This window comes from Bemisia tabaci, chromosome 4 (genome assembly GCF_918797505.1).
Source record: "Bemisia tabaci chromosome 4, PGI_BMITA_v3".
Taxonomy (NCBI): Eukaryota; Metazoa; Arthropoda; class Insecta; order Hemiptera; family Aleyrodidae; genus Bemisia; species Bemisia tabaci.
The window spans coordinates 17854909-17869793 of record NC_092796.1 but is presented as its reverse complement, the minus strand read 5'-3'; the positions used below and the strand labels follow the sequence as shown (position 1 = coordinate 17869793).

General features: G+C 36.7%; 1 protein-coding gene across 1 annotated transcript in view; it reads right to left on the bottom strand.

The window, feature by feature from the left end:
• The window catches only part of LOC109034337 (polycomb protein Pcl), a 26054-nt gene extending 11169 nt beyond the window's left edge, over positions 1–14885 (bottom strand). The window contains exons 1-11 of the mRNA XM_019047422.2: positions 14754–14885; positions 14351–14462; positions 12573–12701; positions 9782–9979; positions 8818–8970; positions 7640–7812; positions 6872–7064; positions 6054–6121; positions 5341–5538; positions 2104–2209; positions 431–574 (exon numbers count right to left, since the gene is read on the bottom strand). Coding sequence (XP_018902967.1) covers positions 431–574; positions 2104–2209; positions 5341–5538; positions 6054–6121; positions 6872–7064; positions 7640–7812; positions 8818–8970; positions 9782–9979; positions 12573–12701; positions 14351–14371 — 1383 coding nt within the window. The 5' untranslated portion in view covers positions 14372–14462; positions 14754–14885. The remainder of the gene's footprint in view (positions 1–430; positions 575–2103; positions 2210–5340; positions 5539–6053; positions 6122–6871; positions 7065–7639; positions 7813–8817; positions 8971–9781; positions 9980–12572; positions 12702–14350; positions 14463–14753) is intronic.

Sequence of the window (14885 nt, the reverse complement as noted above, 5' to 3'; positions counted from 1 at the left end):
TGTTTTTGCTCTTCAGAAAAACACACAAAAAACAGAGCAAACTTAAGTGAACAAAAAAAACCTCTAAGAGCGGAGTTAAAAACATTTTTTCGTCCTTTATTTGCTCGTAGTCACCATCCATCACTCAACATCAGTTTACTGGTGTGCGTCTCATAAGCCACATTTTGGACCTTCCAAATTTTTACGAACCACTCACTACATCCATAAAAATCTAATACATTCTTCAAAACAATCTTTGTACATCAGAGTTGCTGATAATAGAGCAAGGCTCTGAAATGACTCTGTAGGATTTAAAAAACGAAAAAGCAATCGTTGACAAAAATGTTCTATTGTAACTATCATTGAAATAGCTTGTGCAATTGAAACAACCAGAAAACTGGATAGTATCAAAATGAAGGGGGAAGGGTAGGACAAGAGTTTTATTACAAACCTCAGTATCCGAGCTTTTCGTTGGTTTCCGAGATTTTCTAACACGGTACTCTCGAAGTCTCAAAGAAGCAAGCTCTTGTTCACGGATGCGTTTCTCTAGTTTAGCAGGTTCTGGATAGCAAGGGACTGAACTTTTTATGCACACCTGAAAAGAGGATGAAACAGAAAAACTTCAGAAACCTCAATAAAAAGTGCCATACCAAGTGGTAAAAAGTAATTCTACAGGCCATGGACAAAAAAAGCTGAGACCTTACACAACCTTTGACCTTACATAGTCCACAGTTCCATACATTTCTAAGGTTGGTTACCCTCAAATATTTGAGTTCAAATACTTTTCCTATTTAATTTAACAGGAACCTCAGAACCTCACAGGAACCTCAAAACCTCAAATTATCGAGTTTATTCGACCAAATGGTTGTGCCTAGGTTCAAATATTTGCAAAAAATATTGGATATTTTGCAAGAAATTCCATAGGTATACAGCCATCAGCAACAGTGAGATTACGACGTCTTTCCACCTATCAGAGGCAATCTAGCTGTCCAATTGTAGATAATCGCTGGGGCAGGTAATCGAACATCCGAATTGTAGAAAATAAGGGACTTCTCTCATTAGGCCCACCCATAAATAGAACCTGGAGCCCAGAAGACAAAGAGGAGGACATCAAGTGTGTGTAACAAGGAAAAAGTGGGGAAAACGGTCTAAATACTGTACTCCCCCCCCAACCACCTTGAAAAAAAAGATACGACCAGAGGGACACGGTACCATTTTCTGAGAGGTCCCCGCATGACGCAGCTTACCCAACCAAGGGGTGAGCAAAAAATGAAACCACCCTGAAGGCTGACAACGACTCTCCAAGGGTCTGACCAGAAAGCCCCTTGGAGGGACTGAACCTCAAACATGCGGGACAGAGCCACAGATTTGAGGATGACAGGGCAATTCAATGATTTTACTTTTAAGATAGGTAGTGATTAAAACGATATGAAAAAGGTTTGCTTTGAGTTGAATAACAAGGAGGTGGTTGTGTTTAAAATCAAGTAAAAATATTTGATTCCATTTGATATTCAATTTTTTTCCTTCCTTACTCAATTCAATTTGATTCGAGATCAAAAGACCATATACACAAAACCGAAGGTAACAAAACGGAAAGGAAACAAATGGGCAAACGAGGTAACAAACTGTGAGCTAATAAATGAAAGAAAGAAAATGGAAAATTGATAGGCATGAGAATGAAAAAGATGATACAAACAATGTCAAAAAGCCAGTCGGAATTCAAGCCTTGAATAGGAGACTGGGCTGTCCCAAAACGCATCGGTGTTTACATTGATTTCAGTTTCTTAACTATCCGGTATTCTTTATTCCAAAAGACTATGTTTGCCAGCCCTGAAAAGTTCTTAATATCTTTTTAGTATTTTTTTTAGCATCCAAAATATTTGCAGTGGTTGTTAGACTTTCATTATCATCAGCAAAGCTTGTCACAACGCAACGGCAGACCTTCGAATTTAAGAATAGTATTAAAGTACTCGTCCCTACAAAAATTATTATTTTTCCTGCTCTAAAAACATTTTACTTTTTTCCATTCCCCTGCAAGATTTGAAGGCATATCTCATTTAGTTTGCGCCTTGGACGAGGGCTATGAAAGTATATTATTGTAGATTATAAGCTTGAAGAAATTACCTTGTGTCCAGTTGCAGGTACTCCTTTGGGAAGAACAAGGGGACGTTTGTTTTTGTGAATAAGCTTGATTCCTGCTGCAGGAGGAAATCCATGTTGTTTCATTGACCTGCAACAGAATATAAAGAATATTGTAGCAATACTGAATGACAACATAAAATATACATGAGTTGCAAAGGAAACAAAACTCGAAGTGCAATACCAACAACCTTACTATAAAGTGAAAGATGAACATTTCTTTTGTCATTTCTAGTGGGATGCAAGACAGGGAATCTTCCCATTGATACTACAACGTTATTTGCGGAGTTCTCCTTTGTAAGAGGACAATTCAGTAATCTGTTTCACATTGCTGAGCCCATTACTGTTGCTGTGTTCTTTACAAAACAATAAGATAATTCCAAGTGAAAATTGAACATTAAACCAAATGAAAGAAACTAAACTGCCAGTAGAGTTTCATAATTTTGACGTAGTGTACTACTAGATGATCCAACTGGTAAAAAGGGTGCCTGGTCAAGACAAAGTCTTGAAAATGAAAGACCGCCTGTGGGAAAATGGTTTTTGAAAAATTGACAGTTAACTGCAGAGACAATGGGCTCTCTACAAATGGGTTCCAGCTGTCTGAACATCCAAAAATAATCAACGGAAAATCATCTCAACTTGTTCATCCTTCTTTTCAACATCAAGTGGAGGAAAGCAAAACAAGCTGCTGGTTCCAACACTACTGTGTTGGAGAGCTCGCCTTTGTGAAACTATTAACATGACAAATTTTTCACACCGCAACAAATAAACTGAATCATGAATAAAACAGAAGATAAGAGTGAGATAAGTTTTTTTTTATTTTAAGCGTGCCAGTAGGGCTCGCTTTTTGAAATCACTCGGATGTACCATAGTACAGCACACCGATCAACCAATGCTATTCAACGGGCCGTCCAAATATTTTTTTCCTCGGACCCGTTTTCTTGTCTTTGAACCATTATACTGTCAAGCCCTGATGGTCTCTTACCAAAAAACCGAATGAACTGCTAATTGGGAACCCTTGAGAACATTTTCCTGTCAAAACCGTATTATTCAATTTGACAGAAACCTCATAGAAGCTTTCTTACGCTCGGAGGACTCAACTCTAGAACCTTCTTTCCCGCCAAAACTGTTTAGCCAATGAGCGTCTTGCACTGCAAGTGCAATCTGTGATGAGCCTCGTGACTCTTTATACCATGTACTAACCGTGGCCCCTGCAGAAATCCACTCAAACCACTGCAGTTATCTCCCGATATAGCTTTGGGTGTCAGGTTTCGAGCAAGGCAATAAAAGACGGCGAGGAGAGGGTCGCCTCGTCGAACCTATTATCTTCCACGCCCGATTAATCATTCACCGTGACGCCAGGATCCACCAAATTTTCACAAAAATTGTTTTCCGTCTATTTAGCGAGTTTTTCCTTACTTTCCGTTAAAGTACAAATAAAAAGAGACCTCATTTGTAAAAATCGGCCGAATAGGAGAGAAGTTACAGTTCGAAATCCAAAGAGATTAACTCAACGCGATTTCGATGCACGGCAGTTCGCCCAAATCACGGTCGTGCGAAATGCCGCATATCAGCTTAAAATCAAGATAATTGGACGGAATCTTTAAAATCAATTTACATTCAACGTTCATGAATCAATATTTTCTCCCAAATTTAGCAAAAAGTACCAATTGATGCAAATAACAAAGACGTGAAAATAGTAGGTATGTGTCCAACATTTTAGTTATTCGGCACGCTTTTCCAACATATTCATGTTGGATTTTTCTGCTTGTTTTTATTTGCATATATACAGGTGAATGGTCACTGAATTCAGTGCAATGAGTTTGTGCATTATAATTTGATAAATTTGTGAAAACAACATCTAGCTGTGATCCATATTGTGTTGTTACAGAGTGTGACGGTAATGCTGAATGAATTTCGTATTTATTAAATAATTCATGATAAATTGTGTTTTCTTGCTTCAACACGTCATAATTGAAATCTCCTAAAATTAAAATTTTTGCAGCATAAGGTAAAAATTTAAGTATGGTATATGAACATTTCCATATGTTTAAATGGAAGGAAGACAGTGTTGCCAAATTGCTGAATCCGCTTTTGAACCAGCGCAGCTAGCCCATTAATATGAGTACATATTACCTTGTACAATCTAATTTTTCAACAAAACTCAACACGAGTCTTTCACATAGCAAGTAAAGTTGAATCTGTAAACTATAAACCTTTTTTTCCTGCGGACAATCATGTGTAAAATTCTATCACATTTATTTTTCGTCTTTCACAAAATTATTAAGATTTATATGGGAAGTAAGTATAGTACTTCGTAAAAAATAGGAAGAAAATAAATGAGTTCAAAAAGCAGTATCTGATTTGTAAAGCGCCTCTTCATTTTCTTACAATTATCACAATTTAACCAATTTCACCAAATTTCTATTTGCATGAATAGAAGGATTTTCCATTCCACTATGTAACCGAGGAAACTGGGAGATTCTCTAATAAGATAGCATAGAGTCAGCAGTCAGCTGATAATTTTATCGCAACGGAACAGCAAAAAAATAAGACTTCAGTTTTTGAAAATGTGAAAGGATTAGAAATGCAAAAATACAAAAAAAAAAAAAAAAAAAAAAAAAAAAAAAAAAAATACATATAATAATTAAGCATAAAGGTGAACACATACACAAACAAATTCGTATTGGTGTGAGTCAAGTCTGCTCGGCCACCGGAAAGTGCTGCTCTTTAGTGTAGCAAACGAGGAACAATTGGACCGCGTTTAACAGAATGGAACCAAGCCACATCAGCTATTGCCAAATTTAATTGGGCAATTTAATTTTTTACGAGAGAATGTTTGTGTGGATTCCTTTAAAAATTTTAAGGAATTCGCTTTGTACCGTAGAGAAAATCCACTGAAATGTGCACGAAAATCCGTACATCCGTTTTCGTGTAAAAAATTAAATTGCTCGATTAAATTTGGCAATGGCCGATGTGGCTTGGTTCCTTTCTGTTTAACGCGGTCCAATTAATCCTCAGTTGAATGAGGGAACGGAAATGTTCGACGGAGGAAAACTGTAACCCGCGAAAATTCAACTTTTAGACGTTGAAATCAATGGGATTTTGGCCGTTCCTCCGACGGCAACGAGAACCATCCATTTGTCGCCACGGACACTACCAATGCTAAAAGAAATCGATCGCAAAGAGCTCTCCCGAGTGGGTGAGCTCAATAATACTTACTTGGGATCCAGTGTTGTTAGTAAAGGATAAAACTTCAACTCCTTATCTTTCAACCAAACCGCTAACGTCACATCTGAGATGGGCATATACGTAGAGATAGGTAGATGTGGCAACAAAGTGAACACAGGTCCAGGTGGCGGTATGCGTTCGCATAATCCCCAACTATTTGGTTTTTTTAGTTTAACACCATCTTTGAATCTAAAAAATAAAAGCATATTTCATGATAAAAAATTGGAGCAATCAGATTGGGAATAGTTTTAGAGAAGTTTTCAAAAAAGAGAACACATTCCATTAATTTGAATACTACTTGCTATTACACTTTAAATCTTACTTTACTAAACTGACTCCCTTGACTATTATCATCGATTTTCGACAAGATGGATTCCTGATGAATCGAAAATTTGGCTGGGTCACATCTTTATTTCAGTTCCGTCAATTTTTCGAAATCAACTTTTTGAATGGAAATTAAATGGTTTCCCTTATCTTTTCGTTTTTGAAATCTGACTTCATTTTGCTTTGCCATTCAATGAGACCAGAGTAAAGCCATAGAATCACTCTTAAAAGTAATCTGGCATCTGAGTTAAGATAATATAGGTTTTTACACTCTGCTCTCACATTTTCTAGTTCTCTAGAATGACGCAAGATCCATAACAAAAGGCTTTGCCTTAATTCCGAAGTATTAATGTGTAATTGAAAAAAAAAATTAAAATTACCTTTTCTTATCTGAATGTAACACATTCGTTACATTTTCCCTAATTTCTTCTCTTGAACTAGAGAACATCTGTAATTCAGAAGAAACAAAAAATAAAATGAGATTAGAAGAAAAGTTTAGTGTCCTATAAAACTTGTCCCTGTCATAATTTTGAGGATAATATTGTTGCTGATGGGATAGCGTTTGTTTTGGTGAACAGTGGTTCCTGATCCTGATAGATGATGTGTACGCAGGCAAAGGGGCTATTATTGGGAGTTATTTCAGGTCCCAATGATTTACAATGGTAAATGCAAGTAAAAGAACCTGTTCATTGCAAAACCTGTCAGATGTAGGAGTTAACACTTGATGATCGACTTAAAATAGAAAATCGATTTGGAAACTGGGGAAAACATGTTCAAATAGGTACTCTGTTAAAGAATCCATCCAACTGATTCCTGGTACATCTCTTTGTGACTCGGCAATTTGTTGCATTTCTACTTGAACAAAGTATAGCTTTAGTTTCCAATTAGGTAGGTCAAATGTACCTACAATCCTAAGTTTTACTCATAAGATTGTATTCACAGGTCGTTCAGTTGGATAGTTTCCCTTTATACTCCATTCCCAACTTGTAAGAAAAGTTCACACCAAAGAAGATTACGCATTTTTAGAGTGCAGAGGAAGATTAGCTGTTTAAAGTTTGGCATTGAAAGTAAGAGCAAAAATCAAGATGGTGGATCTTCTGTCACAGTACGTGCGTAAACTTATTTGGCCTATACCCTAGCTGAATAAAATACATTAAAACCAAAAGTTACAAAAAAGAATAATAGAAACGTGAAATACCTTTGGTGGCAGCTGTAAAGATGACCAATTACTAAGGAGAAACTTCATGAGATTGTCTAGATCATGGTACTTTCTACACTCGTATGCTGTTAAATTGAATAGGGCTAAATGTACAAGGTCCGACCAAGTCATCTCTATTCTACGTAGGATCTCAACACCTCTATGGCAGGCGCCACAAACAAATATAAAGAACCTGAAAAAATACGACAAACAATATTAAAAACGGAAGATGTGACTGAAGATATTACATGTGAGCCAAACGAAGATTTTTTCACAGAGGAGGATAGGCTGGAATGGGCTCAATAGCAGAGTACATTTGATGTGGAGGAGTGAGTCGACTTTGACGAATTCTTATCAGCTAGTAACGCAGCTTCTGCGAGCGCGATCTTGGACACGGATCTCGACGATGAAGCCACATCAAGCCAACCTTCACTGGCCAATTGACCACCAACCCACTACAATATGATCATTCTCTGCATAACTGAGTGGTACAATAGCTGGATTGCCGAAGTGAGTTGTAACAAAGGGTTTGGCAATTACATTTTCAGCCTTTTTTCAGAGTCACAGAAAAAGCAACACTGAAATTAATGAAGTTTTTGAGATTATACAAACCTACACTTCTCTTTGCATTACAGGGATTCAGTTTTTGTTGCGAGAAGAAAAGATTAAAAATTTTCCGATATTCTTTGAAACATTCATCTCAAACTGTTTCTTTCAGAGACCATTTCATGTCAAATTAAAACTTTTAAGAATTTCCATGCTGCTTACCTGTCACCAATAAAAAGGGGACATGTTAAAGCTCGAACACAGCGCTCATGAAACCACTGTTTGCACCTTCCGCATTGTAGCATTTTCAGGAACCAGTCACCGGCACCACCACAATAACAATACTGGCCTGTTGAATTTGTTTGGTGCTGAGTGTCCCATAGTAAGCTATCCAGCTGATTCAGAAGAAAAATTACATTCAAGTTCAGTAAAAAGAGAGCACACACGTTAGTTATCATATTTCAAAGTTACAAACAAGGATACATATAATCATTCGGAGAGGCCTACGCCTCCCGCATTGTCAACTCATCATTACCAGCAACTCTACAATGGTGAAAAAATCTGATCCTTTGCAATTCTTTGGCCATGAGGCAATGTCCAAAAATAAATAACTTTTAACTGTACCTTAAAGTACCTTCTTTTTTTCCACCTCTCATTCCCCTCTTCTCCTTTTTCTCTAGCTCTGCAGCCCAATGTGGGCTTTGGCCTCCATGACTAGGCCTAGCCACTGCATCCTATCCTGTATCTTGAGCCTCCATCATCAGACTCTGATTACTCACAGGTCTTTCTCAACATCTTCCATCCAAGTTAAGACCTTCCCTTTTTCATACTTTTTTTCGTCATTTTGCTGTTTTCCATTCTCTCAACATGGCCAAACCACTGTATTCTTTGTATTCTCAAAATTTCAGACTTGCTCGCTTATCTACATTATTCAACAAATTGGACTAAGTTATTTAGCTATACCTGAAATTTTGCTCAGTATATAGGAACACAGGGTCTCATTTGCCAAAGATCATGGGACATCGACTTTGTGGCATTAGTGAACATCCTTTATTATCTTCACCAAAATAGACGTGGATAAGGAAGACAAAATTTAATGTTGGAAAAAGAAATAATTCAGAACAATCTGTTGAATGAAAAAATTTGGCAACCAATTTCAATCAAATAATGCATGAAATTTTGAAATTAACCAGATGGGTTTACGTGTAACTTACAGGAGACTGAAGAACTGTTCCTTTAAATTTCAGTGTTTGCCATTTCACGATAAAATAAATTCAGCTATTGTTGTGTTTTTGAAAAAGCAATAATTTTTCACCAACTTGGGTTAACCCAGTGATACGCAAAAAAACGTAACATGAGAAATATGCTAGCAATTTTTTTAAAGTAAAAATGAATCTTACCTTGTACGGTAATTCTCTGACAGATGTTGGTAACGGTGGCAGCTTCGGTGGCTTCGGCGGTTGGGCATCTACAATATCAGTCTTTTTTGGCCATGATTTCTTTTCATCACAATGTTTGCATAGCCAACCATTTGTACTACCTGTTACATTCGGCTGAAAAAGAATCATAACATTATTGGTACTGTTACAATTCAAGAAGCGAAAGAGAAGGATACAATGGAAAAGCCTTAAAGCTGTAACAATGAGTACTAATTGTTGATAGGACCCTTCTGCCATACAGTCATTTAGATTCATTCATTTTAGGCTGATGCTTGCGGGGTACTTTTTTTTTTTTATTTGCATGATGAATGACAACATGTCTTAATGCGCTCTAAAGCCATAGCAATTTTGTTTTAGAAGTCTGACCCTGAAGGATTTAAAAACGCTAGGCCTATTCAAATCTTCAATTTGAAATATTTGATACAAGATATACGATTAGAGAAGTAAAAAAAAGATAGAAATTTTGTGGCAGAACTGGGTTGAAAAAACTTGCACAGGAGCAGGGGCCTCTCCTGATACTCCATGAAAAGCTGTCAATTGCTGTGATTTTTGTTCTGAACAGGAATTATACTTATTGAATAGTGATGTTTGAAATAAGCTTTCTCTTACTCTGAAACTATTTTTCAACCTTTTCCTACTACCCTAATCACCTTTCTATGACACATAAGTGATTCTAGGCTCTAACTGTGTCTTCCCACAAGTAATCATAAATTTCATACGATGAGGCTTAAGAATAAAATTGGTCACAGAGATGGTCTTTAGAAAAAATAAAATGGCTACTACTAAACTAAATGATTTAGTGAGAAATCCAAATGATACATTGCTCTTCCATGAGTTCAATTAATAATATATTTCCAAGTAAATAGTGCAGCAGAAATTATTTCAAGGGAAATATTTAATGGTACAAAGTGAATTGAGTACATACCTGATGACATAATTTATGATAGCCACGCAAACATTTATCGCAGACAATAACTTGGTTTTCAGTCTTATTACTTGACTCTTTGCAAACAACACATTTTACAGTCGACTCAGGTATCAGCCGTCTTACATATTTGAAGGAACACCACTTTTCATTGCCATCATCATATTTTACTAGACATTTTTCTCCAGGCAAATCAGCCTGCAGGACAAAGAATTGAGATAATTAATTATGTAGGGTATAAATACATAAATACCTACATGAGGGGCACTTTGATAAACTCGAGCCGGCGCTTCGCGCCGGCATAGACACTTTTACTGGAATATTTAGAAAAATACTGCCAATTTTACAAAATCATAAAGTTTGATTGGAATTTTGATCACAGGATAATAGTTATGAAATTTTTATTCAAACCACTGAACTTTATTGTAAATGTCTTCGCGATATGTGATGAATTCATATATTCGGACTCGACTTGTTCATTTTATGAGGCATCTTCAATTAAATATGTAATTGATTAACAAAGTCTCCTGTCAAAGATGGCGATCCGTAAAAATCTTAGCTTTTCTACGATTCATTAGGATCCATTAGATTCATTGACATCATACTTCAGATACGATTTTATATTATAATCTCTCCTTAAGCACGGTCAAAAGCCATCAAATATCTACTTGAATGGGTAGAATGACTATTCGATGTTCAAATAGTCTTAAAACTAAACGGTTTTCGCTTAGCATCTCCCAAATTTTAAATTTGGCGGGCGAATCTACCTGCTGGAAGGTTCACCACACGCCCGCCAGGAGCGCCATCTCCTTACTGCGTATCCCTGTAATTCAGAGCGAAAACAATAGAGAGCGCTGAGAGCGCCATCTCCTCGCTGCTGTCAACAAACCTCGGTTTCTAACAATTTATAACCTCCTTTATTAAGTAACAAGCATTAAATCAGTCATATTTGTGCCGTATTATTATATTATATTTGTGCTTAGTACCTCGTAAAAAGGAACCGCGAAAGATGGAATCTGCCGGGATTCTAAATTCATTAACAACAAACATATTAGTTTTTAATAAAGATCTAAGTGTCAGTTCTTGGCGTTAGCTTGATGATTCATAGTACCTTTGATATATTGTGAGTACCTAATTAGTTGTCTAATTTTGCTTGGTGTATACCTACGGAGTAATTTTGGAAATAGTATATGATGCATTATATAATGCATTTGAATTCCTGGGTTTCACCTGACTCAAAGCGTTCGCTGCTGTTATCTAGAAGCGTTCCGACTCACTTATCAGAGAATTGAGCGTTTCCTATCGGTCCCTCTGCAATTATGAGATTAGTCCAAGAATCCTTTAGGAACTTAAATTAATGACTCAGATGGTGCTTTTGAGCCAACTTTCAAAGAATTAAAGGCATTTTTTCAAAATCTACAGTCCATGAGCTCTCCGTGTGACCGAAGTGCTCTCCTCGCTATATGACGCGTAACCCTTCAATTTTTAGTTTAGTCCAAAGACCTCATAGGAACTTACATTATTGAACCAGGTGGTGCTCTTATGCCAACTTTCGAAGAAATGAAAGGCATTTTTTTTCAAATTTACAGTCTTTGAAAATGAGTTGTTTGTGTGATGTCGCGGAGCAAAGTGCCCTACTTTTGGGCCTCGTAATCCCTTGAATTTTGAGTTTATTCCAAAGATCTTTTAGGAACTTAAATTAATGACCCAGGCAATGTGCTTGATGCCCACTTTTAAAGAATTAAAGGCATTTTTCAAAATTTACAGTCCCTCAAAATGAGCTTTCCGTGTGATTTTGCTGAAAATGGACCTTTAACCCAATTTGACCCTAGCCCCCCCAAATTTTAGCGTACCTCAAAATCGTTGGACGTGCATAAGGAGACCATAGATATGGTGTCCTGTGCCAATTTTGAATGAAATCGAACAGATAGATTCTGAGATATCGCTGTACACAGATTTGGGGGACGCCACACGGACGGACACACATTTTTTCAAGTATGGTTATTTTTACTCCTGGGACCTTAAAACGTCTAGAAATGATGAAATTTCAACTTTTTTTTTTTTTTTTTTTTTGGAGGATGACAATACTTCCTCTCTACCCTATGGGAAAAAATTACAATTTTGGGGATAAGTATTACTTATTCAACAGACCCAAGGATAAAACACACTAGTTTGCTGCAGGAGGAGCTCATTTCATTAGGTTCTCTGAATCAATACAAAAGGCTGCTCAATGAGTTTGTTTACATGGACTTTGATCATTAAAAAGAGATAAATTCAATTAAGCTGCTATGGCTAATTGATTGATTTATTATGTTACTGTGTGTTTATTATGTTATGTGTTTTTGGTTACTTCAGCTTAAATTTTTCAAAACCCAGAGACAAGGCAACCCTGTGCACTGTGTTAGCAAAATGACAGAGCAGTGGAGAGAAGGAATGTGCTGATTCTGTACCTTTCATTCCAAGTGGAAATGCAAACCTCTGCGTGGTTATCTCACCCTCTCAACACCTATTTTTAACTCACTTAGAGTTCTCTCATTAGTTGTTGTCAGTAAAGTAGAGCAGTAAAATGAATTTAGAATTGTTCACCGATCCAAACAATATAGGTGGTTCCCAAAATTAGGTGTCCATAATTGATTTTTAGAGATAAATTTTAGCCTGCTCGAAGTGACAAAAACATGGGTCTTCTTGATTTTCAAGCTAAGATTCCGTTACAACAGTTCACGTTCTTGTAGGCAAGAGTTCAGAGTTATTTTTGAAGAAAACAATAAAATGAAATTTGTGTTCAACTTACTTGAACTACATAACCGAATATAAATCGGTTCATGTGGTTGACAAGGACTTCTTCACCAGGATTGAACATGACTCTTTCCTTGGTTGTGCTGTCTGGGGCATCTCCTGCACTCTCTCCATTCACCAAAGCCTGAAAATGAATAAAAAATAAAAAGTGTTCTCGAGAAACACTCAACAAGGGTGCAGAAAGTTTCAAGCCTTCCCTCTCAATTTCCCTTAAAAACTAGAAAAAAGACGATAGACTTAAAATCTTGGATTTTATCATAGTTAAAATGACTAACAAGGTAAATTTTGAAAAACCTAACAGGGTCCCCCAGTTCAAATGATTGGCCCAGTCACATCTTCCAGAAGTTTCTGCACCCCTGAAATTTGAAATCATTTAACTTTGTGGAAATTCATGAAAGGTTTTCTTTTCTGAAAGCAATTATATGAATGTATGCGCAGGGGTGCGAGAAAATGCTGAAAATACGGAAGAGCCCCAAAAATGTGGAAGGAGGGAACATTTGGAGGGCCCAAAGGTAAAAAATCAAAGGAAAACAGAGAAAAAGTCATCTTTCAAAGATTGGTGGGAAATTTTGTGAAAAACTGATGAGAAAAATGTGGAAAGCCGGCTGGCGGGCGCGTGAAAATGTGGAAGCTTGGAAGATTCTGCACCCCTGTGTATACGAATGTATTGAAGAAATGTATACTTCTTTAAAAAAAAACCAACCAAGTTTTTCTTGGTCTCTTCAATTTATCGATGTTCAAATTCTTAAACCATGCATGTTAGTTAGCGACGTTACTGACTGTCGGAGATTTTAAAACACCACAAACAAGATAAGTAAGTTGGTTGTTTTACAGCCATTACTCATGTTATTTTAGGAAACTACTAAGCTGTTCATGTTTTCTACAAGTACAGAAAATGTTTGACTTTCGAAGTGGCAATGTGTACATACTTAAAGGAAAAATACATGTTTCATGTTAGCTTTAAAAAAGTAATTCTTCAGCTTAATTTTTTGAAGATTAAGGAGACAAAGTTTATGCACTTTCAATTTCTGAAAGATATTTATCAACTGTATTCTATATCTAATCCACTGGCTATATTGGTTCCATCTATAAGATTAATACTTCGATATGCTTAGGCAGGAATCATTGAATTATTTTGTAAATAACTAGCCACATGTTTTACTCAAATTAGTCTCCTACACTTGTGTACATGTTAGCTACCAGTATTTAGTTGTACACTGGCTAAGGCAGGTTTTCTTTATTAGATTGATTTCATAAATTAATGTTCTAGAATTGGATCCGGTCAGGAAAAAAAATCTTGAATCTTTCCATCAGACTAGAAAGCCCAAGTTTCCACCTTAAGCAAAAAATTTTCTCAATTTCATTTGGAGGAATTCAATCACACAATAATATAAATCAAAATATGTTGCACAAAATAGTGGAGGAGCTTACAGAATAAAATTTCAGCTAAAAAGAACATAAAACCAGGACTAGTCCACGCTTCCTCTATCAACGTCCTAGACATGGAGACTAAACTAAATTCACAGCGATTGTGCAAATGAGAATTGTTAAAGCACAAAATGTTTGGGGTGAATAATTTCTTGAGAAAAACTACCGATTCCTTCATGATGAAAACAGGTTTCAACTTCCTATGTAGGAGAAGATAATTGATGAAACCAAGAACAGATAGACCTGATCGCTGGCGCTTACATCAGACAAGCCTGTGCTATGCTTGTGGTTAACATGCATTATAGTGCAAACCGCAGAATTTTAAAAAATTAAAAATAGTATTACCTTCTTCAATGGTGCGGACATGATGTCTGGGAACAAACCTCACCCAAGAAACCACTACATTTCAGATTTTAGGGTAGGGGTTCCCTCATCCAAAACAGCCTTCACCCAAGCTCTGAAAATTGATGAAAAATAGTTAGCTAAAATCACGGTTGAAGAAAAGCGACATGATGCCTAAGTTATACGAACAAGTACGCGATGAAATGAGAGAAAAATAACTTCAAGATAGGCTCTGGAAAATGTAAACAATTTGAGGGAGAAATCACAAAGCAACAACGGCTTACGTCGAGCTATCACTTTAAAATACTAAAATTAATAATGAAGGGAGTGAATTCGCCGCAAATATCGACTGGTGCTGAACGAAGTAAGAAATAAAGAAGGTAAATGAGCGAAGGAAAAAGCTTACTAAATATCACTGCGTTAGCAATTCATCCTCGCCGGAATTTTTGGTGCCAACAACCTACGGAAAATTGTCAGCCTAACAGTCAGCCATAACAGACGAATTTCCCCCCTTCTACCCCTCCCTGTCGTTGTTTGC